The following is a 25,382-nucleotide window of genomic DNA, read 5'->3' as shown; positions in this document are numbered from 1 at the left end:
GGAGGCATCGCACAACTGATCATTTTTCATAGGGTGAACCACTAAAGGCATCAAAGTATTCAACAACTACACTTTGGTTTCAGAAAATGTTCGTGCAAACATATATAACACAAATGCACACACATACACATACATAAATGTGTGTATATATATACATATACTACATATGTGTTATATGTGTGTATAGATATATGTCCCTGATTTAATTAATAACTAATAATAATAATACCCATAACTAATTACACAGCATCTTAAACTGGGACATATTGTGATCTAATTGGTCCCTTCCAGGTGTCAATTCTATGATCTCTTTATTGGTACAATCAAGAAGTATAAATGACATGAGAAAAATAAGCCTCAGCTGGGATAGAAATTCTCTTAGTCTCTGTATCTCTCTGTCTCTTCTCTCTGCTTCTGTCTCCTCCTGTCTCCCCTCCTTCTCTTCTCTGTCTCTACTCCTCTCTGTCTCTGTCTGTCTCTCTCTCATACACACACACACTCACTCACTCACTCTCTCCTTAACTGAAACAAAAGACTGGTTTGAAAGCACACATGCTCATTTGAACTGTAGTTAAGTCTCGTCTGGCTGGAGTTCCAAAATAAGCTGTGTCTGAACACTAAAATAGCATCGACTTGACAACAGCCAAGAAGTTTCAGGCCTGTGCTGGATGTTTGTTTTCTTTTAAATTCTCCCTCTGGTGTTTATTCTAGTACTGTGTAGGTGCTACCATAGAGGAAGGTGACCACTTGGAAAAAAAAAAAAAAAACCTTTGCATAGGTGGTATACATACAAACCCAAAAGGACTGGATTTCCTTCAGTGGCTAGATATTTTAAGTTTGTGCCAGCAATTTAAAGAATTTATTGTGACTTCTTACCAGGTTCATATTTTAGTGTACCTCACTTAGCTTCAGATGGATTTTAATTGTGTATAAATTGATTTTTATAAGCTATCTCATATTTAATATCTAATAGGGAAATTTATTTTAAAGTATCCCATGAAAAATCAGATTGTAAAAGGAATAGTTAATCTAAGAAAATCAGGTATTGGCTTCAAAAAAGTTCACCCTCTTCAGTTTTGTATGAGTCAGATCTAGTGATTTCAGATAATAAAGATGTAACATATTAAATTTCCTTCCAAATACTAGAGAAATACATTGAACTACTTTAAATAATGATTTGATCAACTAATAAACATAGCATATTATAACTGCCCTCGGACCACACCAGGATCTGCAGATTGGCCCTACAGTGATCCCACTGAACCTGAACAGGTCGTCCTTCTAATTTCCGGGGATTTACTTTAGGAATAGTTTAATATCTAAATAACTATTGATTGGAGAAATCCAAATTAAAACAACTCTGAGGTTCTACCTCACACCAGTCAAATTGACTAACATGACAGAAAAGGGAAATGCCAAATGATTGACATGATGAAGAAAAACAGGGGTACTAAAAGGTAGAGTTGTAAATTGGTCCAGTCTTTAAGGAGAACAATTTCAAACTGTCATAAGGGTTATAAAACTGTGCCTAGCCTTTGCCTCGGCAATACCACTACTGTTCTGTATTCCAAAGAGATCAAGGAAAAAAGAAAAGGACTTCTATGTGAAAAAATATTTAAGGCAGCTCTTTTTGTGGTGATAAATAATTGGAAATTGAGGGTTTGCCCATCAGTTGGGGATGGCTGAACTGAATCATGGTATATGATTGTGATGGAATACTGTTTTGCTGTTAAAAAAATTATGGAGGGGATCATTTGAGAAAAATCTGGGAAGATATATATGAACTACAGCAAAATGAAATGAGCAGAACCAGGAGAACATTGTAGACAGTAGGAGCAATATTGTAATTTGTTGTTGTTCAATTGTTCAGTCCTACCCATCTCTTCCTAATCTGATGGACCATCACAAGCCAGCCCTTCTGCACTATCTCTAAAAGTCTAGCCAGATTCAAATTCATTGTTTCCATGATGACATCTCATCTATCCTTCTCTTCCTCCACTGTCTTCTTTTCCTTATGCCTTCAATCTTTCCCAACATCAGGGTCTTTTCTATTAAGTTCTGTCTTCGCATTATGTAGTCAAAGAATTTTGAACATACTGTAACTAAGGCAGCGGGTTGGCTAGGTGAGCTGAGCCTGGGCCCTGGGCTATTTTTCTATTTCTTTTTTTAAGTTAAATTTTACTTTTTAATTAATAGAAATATATTTTCTCTCCCCTCATCTACCCCATTACCCATTGGAAGAAAAAAGGAGTAAAGAAAAACAAATTCCTTGTTACAAATACGTAAAGTCAAGGAAACCAAAGTCCTTCATTGGCCATGTCCAAACAAATCTACATGTCATTCTGCCCCAAGTTCATCACCTTTTTGTCAAATGTATGGCATGTTTCGTCATTCACCAGATGGACTCATCACCAGGAAACCCATTATCCTGGAGATGGCTTCAGCTGATCATGACCTTCCATCTCTCTGGTTGAAGGGCTGAGTAAAAAATTCCTCCCAAAGTATCCCTTTACAGAGTGTCCAAAAGGCCAACCATCTCTTCATTTGCCTTCAATTTCTCTGCTCAGTTTCAACTCCATCATCATCTTTATCATGCCCCAAGCCAGGTACCCTCTCTGGTACCCAGCTTCCTTTTGTGTATTGTCTTCCTCCATTAAATTTAAACCCCTTGAGGGCAAGGACTGTATTTTTCTTATTTGCATTCCCAGCACTTAGGATAACGTCTTGCACACAGTAGGCATCTAATAAATGTTTATCACACATATGGTATCGTTGTACCATGAATGATCCATTGAGTTGATCAGCTTTCAAAATTGTTCATTTTTATAGTCTTGGTATTATTGTATAAATTGCTCTCCTGGTTCTACTCACTTCAATCTGCACCAGCTTAAAATGTCTTCAAAATTATTCCTTTTTGTCATATTGATATTATAATACAAATTGTTCTTTTGATTCTGCTCATTTTACTCTACAATGGTTCATAAAAGTCTCACCAAGTGTCTTTCAAACCATCTCTCTCCTCATTTTTTACAGCCTAATAGTACTTTATTATATTTATATACTATGACTCATTCAGTCATTCCTCAGTTGATGGGCATCCTCTTAGTTTCCGGTCTTTTGCCACCACAGAGTTGCTGTTAAGTATCTCCCTCCCCATTTACACCTCAGTCTCTAGGTTGACAGTTTAATTTAGTTCCTATGGAGCAGAAGGGTCAAACTTTTACCCTGAGGGCCTCATATGGCCAACAACACTCCTCAGTGTTGTAGGAACCAGATTAAAATGTAACTGCAAAATACTTAAAATAAATATCAAATAAAGAGAAAATATTATATTTTAAAACTAAGTTAATTGGTGCCAAGAGGGTTCTTTGTATATGATTTAGAAGCTCTGTTTTCAAGTTTCACACTACTGCTATGGAGCCCAAGTTCCAAGTCCAAAATTCCCTTTGTGACGGAATCCCAAATGCCCAGCTTCTTAAGGCTTCCAGGCCAGGCTAACAGAATACACTACCCTGCTTACGGTCCTGACTCCAAGATCACCATGACTTGAACTCCCAGGTCCAGGGGGGATCATCAGACATCTAAAATTAAGAAAGAAAAATTAAACAGAACAGAAACAATTCTGGAGAATAATTTGAACTATGTCCAAAAGGCTATAAAATTGTGCATACCCTTTGATCCAGCAATACTACTACCATACCTAAATCCCAAAGAGATCAAAGAAAAAGGAAATGGAACCATATATATAAAATCATTTATAGTAATTCTGTTTGTAGTGGCAAAAATTTGGAAACCAAGGGGATGTCCATCAAAAGTTGAACAGATTGTGGTATGTGATTGTGATGGAATACTTTTGTGCTATGAGAAATTGCAAAGGGAGGTTTCAGTAAAACCTGGGAAGACTTATAAGAAGTGACACAAAGTGAAATGAACAGCATCAACAGAACATTATACATAGCAACCGTAATATTTTAACAATGATCATTTCTGGAAAAACTTAAGCATTCTGATCAATTCAATGATTTGTGAAAATTCCAAAGGACTCATGACAAAAAATGCTATCCACTTCCAGAGACAGAATTGATGTACTCCAACTGCAGATTAAAGCATATTTTCTTTGACTTTATTTTTCTCACCTTTTTATTTTCTTTTCTTTACATCAGAGCTAATTTGTAAAGATATTTTACATGACTTCACATGAATAAAAATGGGTGTTGAACACCTTGCCTTTTCAATGGGTGGGGAAGGAAGGGGCAGAATTTGGAATTCAAAAATTTTTGAATATGTATTTTTTAAATTAAAACTCCTTAAGGTTTGGGGAGTGGCAGTGTAAAGAACCAGGGGGTATGAGAAAAAGAACCTGATCCATCTCCTGAGAAGCCAAGCTCTTCCTATGATTGAGTTAGATCTGTGAATGCACAAGTCAGGAACTACCAAGGGCCACTGCTTTAAAAGTGTATTTTGTTCACATTCCCTTGACCACCAACATCCCCATGCCAGAAAGATGCATCCTCACCAAAGATATCCATTATTGTCAAGGAGGAGACTTAATGGAGAACCCAAGTTGAAGAATGATTCCCTACTGACATTCCAAATGTTCCTATTTGTAGACAGTACTGTGGTGGTGTCATCAATGTATGTAACATCCTAAAGTCTATCAAATGAAATTTGATAATTACTCAATGGTGTTTGGCCTATGTACACAGGAAAAACTAATCAGAAAAAGAATGGATATTGTGGGATATATACAGTGAGAAAGACAACCTAGAGAACTCATACCACACTGTGTGTAAATATATACAAATACACATATATACACAAACACATGTGTGTGATTTTAGATATACATGTGTATATGTGTATGCATATATACATAGATATAGACATATAAAGATATATAAGCAGAAAATCAAGCAGGAAGAAGAATGGAGTTTGGGATTTTGTAAAGTTCTTTAAATGACTCCAAGGTGTCCCTAAAACAAGGGCCCGTCTCTTGAATGCCACTGTTCTACTAGGGGTGTTATATGGTTCATGTCATAGAGCACTAGTTTCCAAAGAACTAAAGTTGAGGGTTATCCAGAGGCAGTGGGGAAGTTCATGGTTAAGTGTGAGTAATCTGGAATGCATTACATGCAAGGAATTATACAAGAAAAGTATTGTAAATGATGTTATAAAGGAAATGTATGAGTGAAAAAATATGAGACCAACAAGAAGGGAGAGTGAGGAATGGACAAACCATGTGCTCCCTCATGATATCAGGAAAAAGTAATAAAGGTCCCCATCACATTAGATGGACTTACGGGAGCATATGAATAAGAACTACACAAAATGGGGGCAGTCAGGGAGGGTCATAATTTGCAGTGCTGGAGAGAAGAGATGAATTGATGAGATCACAGATCCATTTGTGCACCAAGGATCTGAGTACACCATTGGGCTGTAAAGATGGGAAAGCTCTGACTTCATAAACACTGAATTGCATTCCATTGTACTGTATTGTGTCACATAGATGGAAATATAATTGCCTGAGATGGGAAAAGGCAGTTTTCTTAAATTCAAAAATGGAATACATTCAGAAATTAAAGATGAACTAAAATACAACCTAAACTGAGCATCCCAGATTATGTTGGTGATGTCTTAATTTCCAAAATCAACCATGATCCATTACAGAATTCCATACGTAGATGTGAAAATCTAGTGGACGTCTCAAAATTTATCAGATTTTAGTTGCATATCTCTTAAGAATCACTAATTGGGTGAAAAGGAACTCTACTGTTAAGATATTGTATTATACTGTTATATCATATTATATTCATTACATTCTATTGTGTTGTTATATATTATGTTGTAATTGTTCTATTCTATGAAAAATCTCCCTTGAAATAGTTTTGCCATAAATTGTCATATTTACTAACCCTACAAGATAGTAACACAGGAGATCAGTGTGATGTCATATAAAGAACACTAGATCTGGAATAAAAATATCTGGATTTGAAATGTGATTTTGCCACTTGCTACCTCTATGACCTTCGGCCTCTTTAGAGGCAGCTGCGTAGGGCAATGGCTATGCCACTGAAGTCAGGGGGATCTGAGTTCACATCACCCTTTGGATTAGTTGTGTGATCCAGGATAAGTCACTTTAACCTCTCAGCCTGTTTCCTCATTTGTGAAATGGAGACAACAATAGCACCTGCTTCCCAGGATAGCTGTGAGGGTCAAATGAAGTAATTTTTGTAAAGCACTTTGTAAACCTCAGAGTACGATATAAATGCTAGCTGTTTTTATTTTTTAAAAGATCATTCTAATTATGCTATATCTTATGAAATCACAAACTAAGGATGATGTGGCTGGGAAAGAATAGGTGAGAGGAGGAACGTGCTTGGGATTGCATTTGAGTGAGGTGGACACTAGCTGTCATCACTAGCTTTTATGGGAAGTTGTGTCAAATCTAGTTTTATGGTTTTTTTTTTTACTTTTTATTTTTGTTTTATTTTATTATAGATAAAACCTGTTTGTAGACACAAAAAAATGGAGTAAATATTATTAAGGATCATTTGTTCATATAAACAGAAAAGAAAAAGTGGACGGACAAGAAAGGATTGTCAACTTCCATTTCCTAAGTTGTGTTTAAATGGTTCGTATCTCCCTCTTGTGGCCATTTAGGGAGCACATGTACTCTTCATATCCAGAGAGAGAGCAAGACAAAACTGGCAATTACATCAAGTCAGTGAGAGGAAAAAATGGTCCATTCTTTTTTTTTTTTTTTAAGCAATTGGGGTTAAGTAACTTGCCCAAGGTTACCCGGCCAGTTGTTTCGGGGTTGGTGCTAAGTGGCTTAGACCGGGATTCGATCTCCAGGTCATCTCGACACTGGAGCTGGTGCTCTTACTCACTGTGCTACCTGGCTATCCCAAAATGGTCCATTCTTTAAACTTGTTGTGGGGGAAATAACCTTTTTATTAAATCTTCAAAGACCAATTTTTAAAAATATATTTTAAACAAATAAATAATGAAGCAATTCTCACAAATAGATTACGGTTTCTCAAAAACCAGGTTGAGTTGGGGGAATTTGGTTGATTATGACATATCTGCATACCCTAAAAAAAAAAAAAGGCAATATGGCAGAGAAGGTATGGCCTCCAAGCCAGGAAGGCCTGAGTTCAAGTCTTCCATCTGACACTTATTATCGGGATTGTAAGAGTGCCAACTGAGAAATGTGGGAAATGTTTAACAAAATAATAAAAACCTAATACAACATAGATGATGTTAATTTGCAGTTTTCTAAGTTAATAAGCCACCCGAGGGATTTTTTCTAGTTGAGTTTGACACCATTGCTCTAGGCCACTCTCTCAGACCAGAAGGTACAGAGAAGGCACCAACCTTCTCTGGTGGATGGAGCTTCTTCACTGAGGAATGTCCTATACCAATGACATCATAGCTCTAGTTCCCTTCCCTATCCTACAGCACTGATGCGTATGTACATGGCCCCCTTTTCTGTGGACATATGGGAAAAAGATTTTCAATTTGTCCTCTGACCCCTCTCTTCTCCCACCCCAACTGTAGATGAGCGAATAATCCCATAGTACAGAGAAGGGTTTAGTAAAGAATCTGTCAGGGTAGTTATAAGAATAATTGATTTTCTGATCGGACACTATGCAAAATTCATGATTCACTAGGAGATATTGGGACAGGCCCAGAGGCCTGACCTAAGAGCACTGACAGAAGAGTATTTATCATAGGCTTTGACAGAAGGATAGGTCTTGACCATGGCTCCCAGGAAGAGGCAGTAATGACTAGTTCTAAGCAGGTCCCCCATTTTCTACAATCCTCTTACTCTACAGAGTGGGTTTTAAAAGTTTTAAAGTGACAAATCCTCTGAAGGCAGCTTCACAAAAACTGAACATGTAATAAGGCATGAAAATCTCACAAACAAATGTAGAAAATGAATAAATATTAACTACATCTTTTTCTTACAATAATGCAATAAAAATTACATTCAATAAAGGGCCTTGGAAGCATAGATTAAACATAAATTGGAAACTAAATAGCAATTCTAAAGAATGAGTGGGTCAAAGAATAAATGATAGAAACAATCAATAATTTAATTAAAGATAATGATAACAATGAGACAATATACCAAAATCTGTGAAATTCAGCTAAGCAGTACTTATGGGGAAATTTTATCTCTAAACATTTTCATCAATAAAAGAAAGAGCATATCAGCAAATTGGGCACGCACCTAAAAAAAAAAAACACAGAAAAATAACAAATTAAAAACCCCTACTTGGATACAAAACAAAAATCCTGAAAAATAAAAGATTAATGAAATTAAAAGTAAGAAAGAGGCAGTAGTAAGAAGCAAAACAGACTCAAGGAGACATAAGAAAGAGAAGGGTAAATATAGGAGAACAGGATAAAGGGAAATATACAGCAATCACAACTGCAAAAGTGAATGGAATGAACTCAACCATAAAACAGAAATGTATAGGAAGGATCAGAAACCAGAATCCAGCCATGTGTTATTTACTAGAAACACCCTTGAAACTGAAAGATACACACAGAGTTAAAACGAGGGACTGATGCAGCTTCAAATCTGGCTGAAATTTTTAAAAAAGGCAAAGTAATACCATGATCTCACAGAAAACAAAAACAAAAATAGATGTAATTAAAAGAGATAATCAGAGAAACGATATTTTGCTTTAAAAAAAAAAGTTGCCCATACTATAAAATGGGCAACTGGGTGGTAAAGTAGATAGAGGGCTAGGCCTGGAGTCTGGAACACTCATTTTCCTGAGTTCAAATCTGGTCTCAGATACTTGACCCTGGGCAAGCCACTTAACCCTGTTTGCCTCAGTTTCCTCATCTATAAAATGAGCTGGAGAAGGAAATGGTAAACTCCTCCAGTATCCTTGCCAAGGAAACTCCAAATAGCATCATGAAGAGTCAGTCACTACAGAACAATAATGACAATAGTTAGGAGATGATGAGTCTCATAAGCACCTGTTGCTCTGTGTTACCACTTCTCCATAGTTCACCAAAACCCATAGCTGGTTTTTTTTTTGTCAGTAAAGAATCTATATCAAAGTAGTTTTGAAACCACCTGACACCATTTTGCCTCTAAATACCTTTAACTAGGTGAGAACACATCTCAATTGAAAGACTATATAGACTAGATGTGAAAAGTCTTGGGAAAACATTGGATAAAGTGGAATGATGTCAGGAAGCCTATTCCAATAGACTGGAGAATTTAGCCATGTCTCCATTAATTGTTTATAAATTATCAAGTAAGTTGAGAAGGGGAGAAAAATTTGGAACATTTGCCTTTCTAACACACCTCTGAGGAACAAGTTTTGAGTCAAGGGATCTGGGTTTGAATTCTAGCTTTTGTGACTTTAGACAAATCAATTCTTCCTTGGGCTTTACTTTTATCATCTATAAAATGATGGTATTGGCTAAATGATTCCTCAAGTTGCTTCCAGCTTTCAGTCTTTTGGCCTATAACCTGAAGTGACAGGGAAGGAGTCTGGGAGACCACAACCTTAAAATAAATCAGTTTTTTCTTTTTAATCTTCATTCTTATATACTGCTTTCATATTCAAATAGGAAACTGTCATAGTAACATCCAACACTACTTAGTTATATTAAGAAATCAAGGAACAAGTACATTTATCCTGTTCTCACACTGAATTTTAGAGCCAGAAAAGATTATCTTGTCCTAAAGATTACGGGACATGTCTAAAATCAGACAACTAGACTGTTGTAATGCACAGTACCTGACATCCAGTGCTCATTGACTGACTAACTGGCCAGAACCTAAATCTCCTGACTCCTGGCCAAATGCTCTTTCCATCATACTATGCAATTTAAACTGGAAAAAAAAAATGTCCACAACGTATCTGTTTAAAAACAACTACTAAGATGACAATAATAATCATGTTGACTGGCTTGCAAAGAACTTTGCCAATATCTTTTATTCCTCAGAATAATTAAGGGGAGGAGTTACTGTTATTATCCCCATTTTTACAGATGAGGAAACTGAGGCAGATATTAAGTAGCTTGCCTAGCATTACACAGTTAATAAGTATCTGAGGCTGGGTTTGGACTCAGGTCTTCCCAATTCCAGGTCTAGCCCTCTATTCACTTCACCACCTAGAAAACCAACTTAAGAGGGCATCATCTAAGGCTCTGTCCTTAGACTTCTTTTCTTCTCTCTCCCTTGGTAATCTATCCATTTGTATGGCATATGTGTGTGTATAAATATATATTCACACACACACATATATACACATATACATATATGTATATATACACTTTTTTCCCCTATCCCTGTTCTTTCACTCAAGTTCCATATGAACACAGGCTATACATCTGGCAGTCTCACTGGTACCTCAAAACTCAACATGTCCAAAATCCAACTCACTATCACCCAAAACCTATTCCTCCTTCCAATTTCCTTTTTCCATCAGTGGAGACCCCATTCACCTACTCTGCTGTGTTCAGAAGCCTTAACACTATATTCATTTTCTCAATCTTTCATTTCCTTGATCTTTCAGTGCTCTCCCATTATCTCCTCACTTATACTGGGTATCAATTCCCAGGTAGTTATTTTTGTGGCCTCCTTTCCAGTGTAAAGATAATTCTCATTGGCAGAGAAAATAATCCAAAATGAAACACCTCTGCTATTCCTCTGGTTTGCTGTCATCCCATCTACCTCAAGCCAAAAACCTACCCTTTCTGGGGGCTTCTTTGTTCTTCCAAGAGACCTGAGAAAGTTTTAGAAGCACCAAGTGAGATAAAGATGGAAAAAGCTAAGACGCTTGTGTACAACTCTATAGAGAATCTGCTTGCATAGGTGCTCACCTGAGAATATATCCACACTTGGTACTGATTTGGTTGGAACTGTAAACATCTCCTGCAAACAAGTGAACTGGCATGCAGATGATAATAAAAGAACCATGGTTATCTCAGAGCTGAAAGCAGCCTTAGCAGCAGCTATTTACCTAGTCCAGTAGTGACTAAGGAGCCTCTCTACAACATCTCCAATCCATCTTCTGCTTGAAGACCACCAGTTTCCAAGGCAGGCTATTCCACTTCTAGACAGCTCCAACTGCTATGAGGTTTTTCTTGTGTTAACGAGAAAAAAGTTTTGTTTTGTTTTTGTCAAAATTACAATAGAGGGGCAGCTAGGTGGTGCAGTGAATAGAGCACCAGCTCTGGAGTCAGGAGGACCTGAGTTCAAATCCGACCTCAGACACTTACTAGTCATGTGACCTCGGGCAAGTCACTTAACCCCAACTGCCCTGCCTTCCCCCCTCCAAAAAGAAAAAAAAAATTATGGTAGGAAGGGAAATACTGAGCACATCTGTTAACTCATTTATCAAGTACGAATTTGAGTAGCATTTAGGTACATAAGTTGTATGATTCCAATTTGGCTCTTTGAATCGGACATTAAAAGCATGTTTTGCCTTTTCAATATATACAATCAACTATCTGTATGTTTTTTGTAATAAACTTAGACCTTAATGAAGATTTCTGGTAAATCAAGGAAATTTATTTTTAATGAAAGTTTGAGTAGAAGAATATCCTTTCTTTCTTGCTTAGGGAGAAAAAGAGGTGCCTTGCCTTGGACATAGGGATCTTCTCTCATTGTTCTCCTTCTTTAGAAGCCTGTATAAAACTGGGAATGAAATTCATAGGTCTTTTGTTAGGTGGAGCTTTTTTCTAGGACCTACATAAATTCATTTTATAGGAATGAATCTCAAAATGTTTTATTTTAGTTTAGTAATTCTTTTATTTTTTCATTCTAAACTTGACAAACAACAACATATAAAAATATGAATAACAAAGAGGATTGTATGTGAATCCACGAAGTTCAATTTAGGTATGGCTTGTTTTAAAAAATAAGCATAAATAAATTCAACACATTAAATTCAATAGTTACCTTGCTTCTCTGTACCTCCTTCTGAACTTCCTTCTCATTTTTCAAGATGTTCCAATAACTCACTTTCTCTTTTTGGCTTAATTACTGCTGATTCTCATTTTTACTCCTTTCCCCCCTCATGACCATTTGGAGAAAAACCATTATAATAAATAAATACAGTTGAGAAATAGAAGTGCATACATTTGTCATGTTCTCAGTATTTCTCACACCTTTTCTACCATAATTTTTAAAAGGAGATTTTTTTTTCTCATTTGCACTAGTCTGACCTCCTATAGACACTTAATAACAGTTGAAAATCAGTAAATGAAAACTATTTACTTTAGAAAAAAAACTTGAACTTTCTTCATACTTCCCAAACTCATCAAGCCATCAAGCTATTAGAAACTACACCTTCCAGGAAAGAAACTATGCATTTTTTGTAATAATCAGGAGTCCTGCTCTGAACATGTTAGCATCCAGAAACAATTTGTTCACATAACTCCTACCTAATGCTAGCAGTAAAATATTTTTAGGGAGAAGTAAGTAGGCCAAAAAAATGTAAATCACTTAAAGAACTGTAATAAATCCAACCTACAACACAGAGCTTATGAAATATAAAATATATAGTAAGTATCCTTTACACAGGATAAGTAAAAGTTAAAGCCTACCTGGTAAAGGCCGAGTTTTGGCAGTTTTGCAGAAATTTTTTTTTAAGTTTTATATTTGTTCTTAACCATTTTAAAGTCAGTGTCAGACTGTATCTACATTGGACAATGAATACTTATTGAAAGGAGAAATCAAAATGAGCCTATATATAGCTTATAAATGAGTTACTAGCAACTACGTAAACAATTATTTTTGTAAAGACAATATTTTAAATCACTTGGTTTACTAAAAATTATACATTTTTGTCTTGAAAGTCCTGAAAAAGAGCCCCTTAGCATAATGAAACATTTATTCTATGAAAATAATTAGTATTTAATTGTAACAGCTTAGGCAAACTAGCATTTGCTGTTAAGGCAGTTATATTTGTATGAAAAAATTAAGAATTACTTTTAAGTGTTTGAAAACACCAGAAATATAAATATGTGGTTGTATTCCTACAGTATCAATCCATTATAAAAAGTTAGTGGTGAAAATGCGGAAGTTATATTTAAAGAAACTATCTGTAAATGCGTCATTATGGTTAACTTAGTATATTACATTAGCAACAAACATCTTTCAAGTACTATCTTTCCTTTCTATCACCAATCCTAAGGGACTCACAGCACTTAATTTCAGTGGAATACCACAGAAGATTATGAAAGCTATTCATTACAACTGATTTTAAGAGTGACAAGCGTCAATGAAGGGGTAGTGATGCTTTAACAGTAGTAAAATATTTTTATGCAATTTCCCTGTCTTGCAAATGAATCTGGAAATTTAAACTTACACTCCTAATCTGAATGTGGTTTACAGTAGAAAAAAATACCATTTTGCAGTCTTTAAGAGCTCAAATAAAAATTCCATAATCCTACAAAGTGTAAAGAATTTCATCTTGGTAAAAAAAAAAATCAAACTGTTTTGTAATCTTATGAAACCAGGAGTGTGTGTGTATGTGTGTGTGTGTGTATCCCTGAACAAGTGCCTATTTCTTAATCAACTATTCCTCATTATTTTCCTTGTCAGAATTTACCTAAACAAGCAAATATAGGCTACAAGTAATTCCAAAGTATACTCTTCAGACTACTAGAAAGACCTCTATCCAGCACTACGAAGAAACAAGGTGTTTTCCTCAAACTGCAGGCAACCTCTTTGCTCCATTAATGGCTACTTCCAGGATGTTTAGGTCCTTTCTATGGTAACCACAATGCACAAAACCTATACCAAATCAGACCCACTACAGCAGATTTTTCCCTCCTCCTTAAAAAAAAAAAAAAGCTACTCCCTTTCACTCAAGTCCTAACTTCCACTCTGGTCTCCTCTTCCCCAATATTTTCCCATGTGAACTGACCTAGTATAAGAGAGGATGAACAGATCTGTCTATGGAACAGAGGTAAACAGTGATGTGTTACTATCCTAATTTAGAACTATGATTACAATTCCCAAACAATGCTTTGAAAGGTAGTTAACAATAGCTTTTAATAATACAGATATAGGGCTAGGGATCGGACCTGTGATTTTGTTGGTATTCAGCTAGACAATGGGCTAAACCAGGGGCAGGGAACCTGTGGCCTTCTAGACCCTTAAGAGAAGACTTTTGATTGAATCCAAATTTCACAGAACAAATCCTAAAAGGCCTCAAGGCCACAGGCGCCCTCTGCCCCGCCCCACCCCCCGGGTTAAATACTATTTTATGGGCTGGCACAAGACCATCTAAATAATATTTATAGTTAGTCATGTTCTAAATCCCAAACAACAAATTAGAACTATATTTCTGGCAAACAGCTCATCTATTGAGGCCTTACCTGCACTGTCAATAGCACAACCTGCTTGCCTTCCCACAGCATTTAAAATCTCTATTTGAAAAGCAACCCCTCATGGACTCAGCATCACCACTTTGGCTTTGATTCTAGGCATAAAGTTATACTGAACAAGCAAATCTCTAAGATCTGCCTTTAGTACTTACTTGACTTCAGTCCTGGCCTTGGAGGGTTAGAAAGGCCAGTGTCTGAATTCCATTACCAGAGAGACACCCCTGTGTGACTCTGGCAAGTACTTATTCACTGAGAGCCCAAGTTCATTCATTTATAAAATGGTAATAACAATGATGATAGCATCTACCTCACAGGCTAGTAAGGATTAAATAAGACAGTGTAAACTTAAAAGAGCTAAAAATGGAAACTATTATAATTTCTGAACCATTTTGGTAATTTTAACGTTGATTCATCAAATAAAATTGTATAGGGCGAAATAAAACATGACATCAATTTAAATTACTCAATTCCTAGACAAGTTTTTTCTAGAATGGAAACAATGTGAGCTCCGGTTCTCACCATTCACGAAAAGAATAACTGGAATTGTTCATGAAATTGATCCTTTTAAAGTCGAGCATGCCCAGAAATGCTCAGTTCTTACAAGCAGCTTCCGCACGGCCCCCCAAAGCTAAATCTGAAGTAGGTGAGACTCTCCCATGACGCCGCTCCTGGAGTACAGCGTCCTAAAAGAAGCAGCGACACTCCAAGCTTCAAGTGCAGAACAGCAAGAGGGAAGGAACGGCAGGAGAGAACCGACCAACCCAGCTGGGAAAAAGGGAGAAGACGGCCATCAGGCACACGTTCATTCAGTCAGTCATGTCTTTATTTAGGTCTGCAAGTCTTCAAAAAGCAGCAGTAATTTAATTTGGTTTAAGCCATGGCTAAATAGAACATGTACAGAAGACTACTTTTTACATTCCTCTTCTCCTAGCTAGAGAGCCTTTCTTCTCTTGAAGCATCCCACTCTATTTTCTATCCTACCCATGACGCAAAACATTCAAATACAATTTCAGAAATGAATAAAACCGCTATCCAGATAAGTGGCCTGCCCTCTCTGAGTCGAGCTCTGTGCCCTCTAGCACTGTCCATCTGGAGACCTGAGCTACACACGGAGATTCTTCAGCCATCACCCATGGCAGCCCGGCTCTGAGTCCTCACTCCAGTGAGCTCCTCGCTTCTCAGCCACAAGCTTGATGAACTGGGAATGACTGGCATAAAGCTTGAGCTTGTCACTGATGTCCACCCATCTCACTTTCCCAGCATCATCTCCTGCTTCCAAGGCCAGATTATCCATTGTCTCACCTGATCACAAAACAAAACTATCATTAAAAAAAGCTACTTCTTTTTAAAAATATTATCCTACCTTTCTTCAAGCATTATTCGCAGGACTGAATTTTAATATTGGACAATGAGTGACTGACACCTAACTTTCTATAGATTAGCTAGCTCCCAACTGCCTAAAGGACTGCACAGTACAACGAAAAGACGTCAGTTCAAATCTCAGCTCCAACACTACGGGATCTCAGTTCAGTCATTTCACTTCACCGGGCCTCAGTTTTCTAATCCTGCTAAACTCTAATGAGGTAGACAAGTATATATTACACAGCATAAATATAAAGTGAAGCAATACAAATAAATCTATGATCCTACATTTTCAACTAAGTACCTAAATAGATATAAACCTGTTTTTAAAAACTATCATAAAGAAAATGCTTTTCTATTTAGGCTACCTGTATATTCTAGCTCTTAATTATCCTTAGGAATCAGCTCTAACAAGGAAAACTGAAATATACAAATAATGTAAAAATGTCATTTTAAAATGATCTTTTCCCTCCTAAATGTTTCTGAAGCACTAGTTCTTAACTTTTTTTGTGTCATGGACTCCTCTGGGAGTCTAGTAAAGCTTAATATCACTGTGATGTGTTGTCTATATTATTAATAGAAAGAAATGTTCAATTTCAGTTAGAGGTTAGTGAAAATAAAGATGTATTTTTCTTCCCAAAACAAGTTCACAGACTGCTTGAAAACTATAAATGAACTTCTTGGTAAAGAGCCTCTGTTCTAAAGGGAATACAGCTCCATTTTTTTCTTTGTCCCATCACATTCTTTTCTCATACTTATTTGTGTATGTATATTCCCATATACATTTTTGAGCATATCCCTTCCGCCTCCCAATATTACTTCACATTTGTTTTGATAATTTCGTATTCACTTCTCTTCCTAAGTACTTTTTCCCACAACAGAATATAAGCTTCTTACTATAGTCTCTGCATTCCCAGGGCCTAGAACAACACTGACACATAGAACATACTAATAATAACTCTTGCTAAATGAAAAGGCTTCTTTTCTCCCCTGTAATTTTCTAATTAAAGTTATAAAAGGTAAGTAAAAGAGAAATGTGGAAGATGGGAGTCTCTGAAAAATCAAGTTAGTTTTATAAGCAAAACAAAGTATTTACATTTTAACGTGACACATTCTCACAGGCTGAGAACAATGCATCTGCTCCTTCCTTCAACACATCGTTTTTTTAATTACTTTATATATTTGAATAATTCTGTGTCAAATACTTGCTCCAGCAACACAAGCATTGCTAAGCTTGGCAAGAAGTCATTTTGTAGAAAGTAGGCTTCACGAGGGCAGGGAGGAAAGATTTCATTTTTGTTTTTGTATCTAATGCTTAGCATGGTACTTGCCAAATAGCAGATAGGTAAATACTGTTTGGGGATTGATGACAATGATGCTTATTATTCATTAAGAAAATGGAAGCAATAAGAGTAATATCTTACAATTGTACCATGAAAACTTCTCTTTTCAAAGTACTTTTATATCCATTGCCTCATGTGAGCTCATGGCTCACAGTTCAGTAGACAGGATAGGTATTATTATCTCTACTCTAAACAAAAGATAATGAGGCCCAGAAAGGTTAATTTATTTTTTGTGTGTGATGATACAGTATCAAAATTAGGACTTGAAACGAGAATGTCTGATACCTAGTCCTATATTCCTTCCAGAATAATTTACCCAGATAAATTTTAACCTATTCATCATTAAAATATTAAATGTGGACATCAAAGTTATTTACTGGTGGTTGGAAATTTCCTTCATACATTTTCTTTAACAGATTTAATCAGAGAAACACAAAAAAAGCCAGTATTTATTAACTCCTAAACTTTAGTTTTAATTTTCTTACAGGATTTATGGCATAAATAAATTCAACCCCTTACCACATAACATCTTGAAGCACATTCTGTCACAAGGAACTACATATTTTGATTGTCCTAGACCATTTTAACCATCTGAGCTAATAGAGCACCAACTAAAATTTTTGAATGCTAATTGAGTCCAGGTGATAGATAGCTCTATTCCCCATGTGACCCTTGTTCTTTCTGTGGCCACTGGGTGAACCTCTAAACTTGGTCAATTATTTCACTGAAAAAAAAATTTTTTTAATTTTTGATCTCATGAGGAAACATTTAAGTATGTGAGACAAATTCCTCCCTACTACTGAGAAAACCTTTAAGTGCAGTTGTCTGATTAGGACAATAACAGAAAAGACAGCAGGCTATCAATACAATGCCCCTGATAACCAAGATATTCAGCACATGTTAATAATATTCTCCACCTGTTTCATCATGATAGTTCACAGCTTCTGTCTCCATCCATGCATTATCAGTGTTTCGAGGATCGTCCACATATCCCTTATAAACCTGGCAAAAAAGAAGACAGGTGTAACAGTGTGCCGAATGGATGGAAAGACCATATTAGGCCTGGCTAGGAAAATTATTAATCAGGCCAGTTCAAATTCAAGAAAAATTGTCATTTAGGAATTTGTTTAAAGTTTTATATTTTTTAAATCCAAAATAACTTTGAGTTCAGTAGCTTAAAATGAATGAATAGATATAGAGTCCTTCTCAATAACTCTTGGGAGTTTAACAATGGGAAAGGAGGGGCGGCTAGGTGGCGCAGGGAGTAAAGCGCTGGCCAGAGTCAGGAGGACTCGAGTTCAGTTCCGGCCTTAGATACAACACCCACACAAAAAAACTAGCTGTGTTTTTGGCCTCCACAACTGCCCTCCAAAAGGCAAGAAAAAAAAAAAACAATGGGAAAGGAAAACCTTCATAATTGAGCCTCTACTAATTTTTACAATTGATATATGATTAAAAAGTTCCCCATTTTATATGTATTCTATACACATAACTTAGAGGGAGGCAGAAAGCTGTTCCATGTAAAGCCCATACTGTAATGGTTACACATTCTGACTGGGAGAAAGCTATATGAGAGATGAAAAACAGTGGCCCCAGAAATTTGGAGAACACTAGAGAAGAGACACGAAGAGATAGCAAGGATGGAAAATGCAACAGATCTAAGAAGGCAGCAGCAACCAGGGGAAAAGCCAGGGTCAAGTATTGCCTTACTGGACTAAGCCAAATGCCAGAGGATAAAAAAAAGGTTTAAGAGATGTCGGGGTTTGGGGTTTCAGCTGAGGATAGGCGAGGACCTTGACTAGGTTCATGACAGTTGTGTTGTGAACCAGAGAGTTGCGCATGATCATGGTTAAACATAACCTTATTCTCCTCAAGAACTATGGCAAAATTTCCTTGGGAATGAAAATGACTCTAAATCTTAGTAACCTGAAGCAACTATAAACTTCAGCTCAGTTTGGAGAGACTCATCACCAGTAAGATGAACTCTGGAAACCTCCCAAGTCCACAAAAACGCCTTTGGTAACCCAGGGCAGAAGCCTTCTTTCTGCTGAGCGCAGGGCCGGGTGTATGGCAGATGCTGACTGAATGCTTCTTATGTGTCTAATTGTTGGGAAGCACTTTCTCACCACTAAATGTTCTTGGCTGAAGAGCTTGTGTAACTGCTCCTCCATCTCCTGCTTCTCAGCACTGGATTTCTGTAAGGAGTTCATAGCTTCTTCACCAAACTCTCGTTTCAAGGTAGCACTGATTTTCTCTCCTGGGTCCACCATCCCCTAAGAGACACATGAAAAAGTATATCTGAGTATCTTCCTATCTATCTAAAATTATGTTTATACATATTAAAATCTAGGGGTACAGACACAATCATAGTCCCTGAGGGCAGAAACTATTGTTTTTCTATCCTCGGCACATTAAACTCTGGATGGCTGGTTGATGTTAGCACACACATCTATAAAATCTTATCAAGTAGTTAATGAGTTTACCAGAGAGAGGTTCCTTGATCAATGTGAAGAGTTTGTGGAGTGTTAAGTTTTTGTCTGAGATGTTACATTTAGCCATGGGGGTATGACTATCTCAACAGAAGCATCAAGGAAGACCTAATTAGCTCAGCACCAATTCTTTGTGCCAGGACTGTAAAAAGGGTCATTCTCTCCTCCCACCCCCTTTTTCTTTTCTCAGAAGACCCTGCCTCTCTACTCTGACTAGCTGTGTGACCAGGTGAGCTCTGACCTAGGCAAGCTGTAGGGAAATCTCCAGAATGTAACTTAGTCATCAATGTCTGAGTAGATACAATTTTCCAAGCTGAACAAAACCCCAGATCCTTCCCGGCCCTATTTCCTACTCTCTCCTTGTGTTTTGGAGTGATCTTCTCAAAGTCTTTGACAGGTTGGAGGCCTCTGGAGGCCCTAAGCGGAAAGACTTTGAGTCTGAGCCCAGAAATGAACTTTTCCTCTATCACCTGAGGCTCATGACTACCAGGATGAACACCAGGTGATGAGGATTGTTGCCTAAAGAGTCTCATAAAAGGCATGAAGGTACTGTGATGAGGAAAGACAAAGGAATCACCTACAATAATGACATATCATGCATCTTTTCAAAATACTGAACAAGTATCACAGCCCATCTGCTCTGGCTGAAGATTTCTGAGCAGAGTAACGTTGGCAGACCTGTGTGTTAGGAATATCGTCTGGCAGCTGGAAAGGGGCAGAACAATCAGGAACCTATGGCAGAAGTTCAGCCAGGCAAGAAGAGAGCAGGGTATGTACCACAGCAGGGGAAGATGTGAGCGCTGCGGTGGAGGGGGGATGAGTAGGACTTGCCATCAGTGGATGAAGGAGAAGTGAGAGCCAAAGGTGACTTCAGGCTGTGAACGCAGGTGGCGGGAAGGACACATGGCACCAACAAGAGAAATGACAAGTCTGGAGGAGGGATGGCCAGCTGGAGATGCCAAGAATATATCCAGACAGAAAGATGTAATATGCAGCACAAGACTAAAGTTCAGGGAAGATGTTAGGAAAAGAGCTACAGCTTTTGAAAGAAATGGCCACGGACTCCACAGGAGCAAATCACCAAGAGGACAGAGAATGAAGGAAAAAAAGTCCAAAAAAGAGCTTTGGGAGAAACCTGCCCAGAGTGTGAAAGAGAGAGAGGAGGACGTACAAAAGAAGGGTCAGCCGAACGAAAGGAGGGTGAAGAGTGATGTCAGAGAGGCAAAGGCTCTCCGGGAAGAGGGAGCGGCAGAGAGTGGGGAGCATCTGGAGCAAGGCGACGCGCGATCAAGCCAGAAGAAAGGCCCTTCTACTTAACTCAGAAACCACTGGTGATCATGGGGAGAGCAGCTCCAGCATTTCATATGGCAGGAAGAGAGTCGGGAAGTGAATGAGAGACAGGGAGTAGAAACGCAAAGTGCAGGTGTCTTTTTGGGGGATCAAACCTAAATGATTAAATTAAATTAAAATTAAAAACACAGCTACTCATCTTACTAGTCAAAAGCTCTGAGTTCAAGTCGTTGATCCTCTACTTACTGGTCACACAGTCCTGGGCAAATGACCTAATTTCTCTGAGCCTCGGGATGTTCCTCTGTGAGATGACAGTCCTGACTAGATGACAGCTCAGACACCCTGCCTTGGGCCATAACATCAAATGTGACTGAGGTCAAGGGACGGAACCTTTTGGACTCCAGGCAACCTCAGAAGATGACAGACTGCAGAGCAAAAGCACCAGCAATAACTCACCCTGTGCAGGCACAGGACCCTGCACACAGCAGGCAGTTAATGCTTGCTGAACCTTAAATTCTGCAGTTTTACAGTTTTCAAAGCACTGTCTCCACAACAATTCCACAAGGTAGTAAAACTATTGTCATTTTTCTCATTTTACAGATGAAGAAACAGACTCAGGAAGAGGAAGTGAAACAAACAGTTTAATCCACATCCATCCTATCAGTGAAGGAAGCTATACTCAAACATACATACAGGAAACTTTTATTCTCCATTTCCTATCTTAATCCAAATGGATGAGATCTGTCACTGAAGTGATAAAACTACCTTGCTCACATAAGTGAGTCTGTGCCCCAAGGAGATATCCCTAGACCTCTGCAGTGATTACTGGTGCAGTTTCACTTTGCCACATACTCTTTTATCTTTCAAACAAAACATCAGTTTGAATTAAAGAGAATTAATAGGAAGGAAATGTAAAATCCTAAAATTAAACAGGTATATCCAGTTCTCAGAACCTTTTAATCTTTAAGATTCATTGATTCAAGATGGCGGAGTAGAAGCACTACCCTCCCGCGGCTCCGGCTTCCACCCTCCCCAATCCATGTAAAAAGGGGACTCTAAACAAACTTTGGAGCTGCAGAACCCACAAAATGACACAGAGAAGCTAACCTCCCGCAGAGAACAGCCCGGCAGGCCGGCAGGAATCAGCCAGCGCAGCGCTCTGGGAGCCGAGCCCAGCACCACACCGAGGCTTTAGCCCCAGGGCGGGCCTGACCAGCCGCCTGCCAGAGGGACTCCAGATCAGCAGCAGCTGTGGCCGTTTCCAGATTTATCAATACATAGATGCGAAGGACAAGGTGAGAGGCCAGTGCATTCTGGACTTTGGGACCCAGTAAGTGGGAGTGCGTGGCTTTTACCCCCGGGGCGAGAAACCGCTGAGACACTGGCACAGCCTGCCAGCGCCACGTGGCAGCTTCAGCTCCTGGCCTGCAGAGTGTAGGGGGACCAAGCACCAGTCTGAGGGGTAATCAATCGCTCTTGCTTTAACCTGCTTGGCTCTGGATTGCAGTCTAGGGTGGAGGTCCTGGGGTGTGTGTCCAGCTTGCCAGAGTGTGTGGAGACCTCAGAGAGGGCACCCATCTAATACCTCCGGCAGCTGAGAAAACCCCAGCGTTTGGGACGAAAACTCCCCTGTCTGGTGGCAGAGTCCTACTGTGGCTAAAAGCCCAAAAGTCAAATAATTGAGTGGCAAAATGAGCAGGCAAAGGAAACAAAGCAGACAGAAGATTCCAACATTACACTCCTATTTTGGGGATAAGAAGGAGCAAGGCATGGAACAGGAGGAAATCAGTGAAGTCAGAACTCCTGCACCAAAAGCTTCAAAGGAAAATACAAGCTGGTTACAGGCCATAGAGGACCTTAAGAAGCAGATAAGAGAAGTGGAGGAAAAATTGGGAAGAGAAATGAGAACAATGCAAGAAAATTATGAAATGAGAGTCAACAGCCTGACTGAAGAAAATAATACCTTAAAAAACAGACTAACTCAAATGGCAAAGGAGGCTCAGAAAGGCAATGAGGAGAAGAATGCCTTAAAAAGTCGAATTTGCCAGATGGAAAAAGAATCTCAAAAGCTCACTGAGGAGAATCATTGCTTCAGAATTAGATTGGAGCAAATGGAAGCTAATGACTTTATGAGCCAAACAAATGAAAGAATAGAAGGCAATGTAAAATACCTCATGGGAAAAAACCACTGACCTGGAAAATAAATCCAGGAGAGATAATTTAAAAATTATTGGACTGCCTGAGAGCCATGACCAAAGTAAGAGCCTGGAAAGCATCCTCCAGGAAGTTCTCAAAGAAAACTGCCCTGATGTTTTAGAACGAGAGGGCAAAATAGAGGTTGAAAGAATCCACTGATCACCTCCTGAAAAAGATCCCAAAAAGAAAACTCCTACTAGGAATATTATAGCCAGGTTCCAGAATTCCCAGATTAAGGAGAGAATATTACAAGCAGCCAGGAAGAAACAATTTGAATATTGTGGAAACACAATCAGGATAACCCAGGATCTGGCAGCTTCTACACTGAGGGATCGAAGGGCCTGGAATGTGATATTCCGGAGGTCAAGGGAGCTGGGATTAAAACCAAGAGTCACCTACCCAGCAAAATTATCATGTTTCAGGGGAAAATATGGTCATTCAGTGGAATACAGGACTTTCAAGCATTCTTGCTGAAAAAACCAGAGTTGAATAGAAAATTTGACATTCAGATACAAGAAGCAAGAGAAGCATGAGAAGGTAAACAGGGAAAAGAAATCATAAGGAACTTATCAAAGTTGAACTATTTTTTTTTTTGAAGCAATCGGGGTTGAGTGGCTTGCTCGGGGTTGCCCGGCCAGTTGTTGTTTCTGGGTGTGGTGCTGGGTATCTGGGCCCGGATTTGATCCGGGTCATCCCGGCACTGGGGCCGGTGCTCTTGCTTGCTGAGCCACCTGGCCAAAGTTGAACTATTAACATTCCTACATGGAAAAACAATAATTGTAACTTATGAAACTTTTCTCAGTAGCTGAAGGGATTAGAAATATATATATTATATATATATATATGTCTTTATATGAGGGTATGCGGGCATATGAATACATATGTGAATGTGTGTATATATGTTTACAGGTATACATAGATAGAGGGCACGGGACCAATTTAACAGGAAGGGATGATACTTAAAAGGTGAAATTAAGAGGTGAGAGGAATATAATGAGAGGAGATGGGGAGAGACAGAGTGGGGCAACTATCTCATACAGAAGAGGCAAGGGAAAATGGTTACAATGGAGGGGAAGAATAGGAAGGCAAAAGGGAATGGGTCAACCTTATTCCTATTGAATCTGGCTTGAGGAGGGAGGGAAATACACACTAAATAGGGGATCTCACCCTCCAGGAGGATAGGGGAGGAAGGGGATGTGAGGGGGGATGATGGAAGAGAGGGCAGGCTGGGGGGGAAAGGAAGTTGGAAGCACGCACTTTTGAAAAGGGACAGGATCAAAGTAGAGAATAGAACAAGTGGGATGTGGGATAGGAGGGAGGGAAATATAGTCAGTCTTTTATAATACATCTACTATGTTATTGTTTTGCATTAGCCGCACATGTACAACCTATACTGAACTGCTTGTCTCCCCAGTGGGGGTGGGTGGCAGGGGAGGAAGGGAATGAATCTGGAATTGAAAGTTTTAAAATCAAATATTCAAATATATGTATATATATATATATATATGTGTGTGTGTGTGTGTGTGTGTGTGTCTGTATATATATATATATATACTATTATTAATACCATTTTACATGTTATTAAGAAAAAAAAAAGATATACAGGCACTGAGGCATAGAGATCCACTGGAAAAGTTGCAACGGGTATGGGAGAAAATATGGGAGAGAGCAGATCAGAGGTGGGGATATCCTGTGGGACTGCTGTTTTGGGGGTGGGAAAAACGGGGAGAAAATTTGTAACTCAAAATCTGGCGGAAACAAACGATGTAAATCAGAAGTTAATAAAGCATTTAAAAAAAAGAAAAAAAAAGATTCATTGATTCAACCAGTTTTTACTAAGTACATACTATATGCATAACATTATATGAGAAATATGAAAAAAATCTGTCTTTAATTAGAAAGAAAATATGTAACACATGAAAATACAAATAGGTTAGACATCATCACAACTAAAGAGTACAAAAAGATGGCAAATAAGATAGTTCCCTATAATCTGGAAACTCAGATAATATATGACTAAGTACATGTTTGCTTAAGTCCCAAATAAATAATAAAATATAAAGGGGGGGGTCAAAATAGGCTGGAGTACTAACGGTAAGTTTCATAAAACTTGCACCAGCCCACAAGAAATAAAGTAGATAAATGAAGGGAGTTAGAAGGGTACTCAAGGTTGGGTGATGACATGAGCAAAGCATAGTAGTGAAATAACTGAAATGAGGGGAGGCTAGGTGGTGCAATGAGTAAAGCTCCGGCCCCGGAGTCAGGAGAACCCGAGTTCAATTGCAGCCTCAGACACTTAACACCCACACAAAAAAAAACTAGCCATGTG

General features: G+C 38.3%; 1 protein-coding gene across 5 annotated transcripts in view; it reads right to left on the bottom strand.

Moving 5' to 3' along the window:
- Positions 1 to 390: 390 nt before the first annotated feature.
- Positions 391 to 25,382, bottom strand: part of NUDT9 (nudix hydrolase 9) — a 44,024-nt gene continuing 19,032 nt past the window's right edge. For 2 of the 5 annotated variants that reach the window (XM_069093706.1, XM_069093697.1), the window contains exons 6-8: positions 19,205 to 19,351; positions 17,996 to 18,080; positions 15,179 to 15,675 (exon numbers count right to left, since the gene is read on the bottom strand). In XM_069093706.1, the coding sequence (XP_068949807.1) occupies positions 15,500 to 15,675; positions 17,996 to 18,080; positions 19,205 to 19,351 (408 nt within the window). In that variant the 3' untranslated portion in view covers positions 15,179 to 15,499. Of the gene's footprint in view, positions 3,582 to 8,074; positions 8,237 to 15,178; positions 15,676 to 17,995; positions 18,081 to 19,204; positions 19,352 to 25,382 lie in introns of those variants that run through there. The other 3 variants (XM_069093735.1, XM_069093728.1, XM_069093717.1) reach the window with 3 other exon arrangements.

The sequence above is a fragment of the Petaurus breviceps genome, unplaced genomic scaffold (assembly GCF_028583685.1).
Source record: "Petaurus breviceps papuanus isolate PSGF00001 unplaced genomic scaffold, PetGlider_PUasm1.0 126, whole genome shotgun sequence".
In the NCBI taxonomy this organism is placed as follows: Eukaryota; Metazoa; Chordata; class Mammalia; order Diprotodontia; family Petauridae; genus Petaurus; species Petaurus breviceps.
Note: the sequence above shows the minus strand (reverse complement) of the source record. Positions and strands in the feature narration are given on the sequence as shown.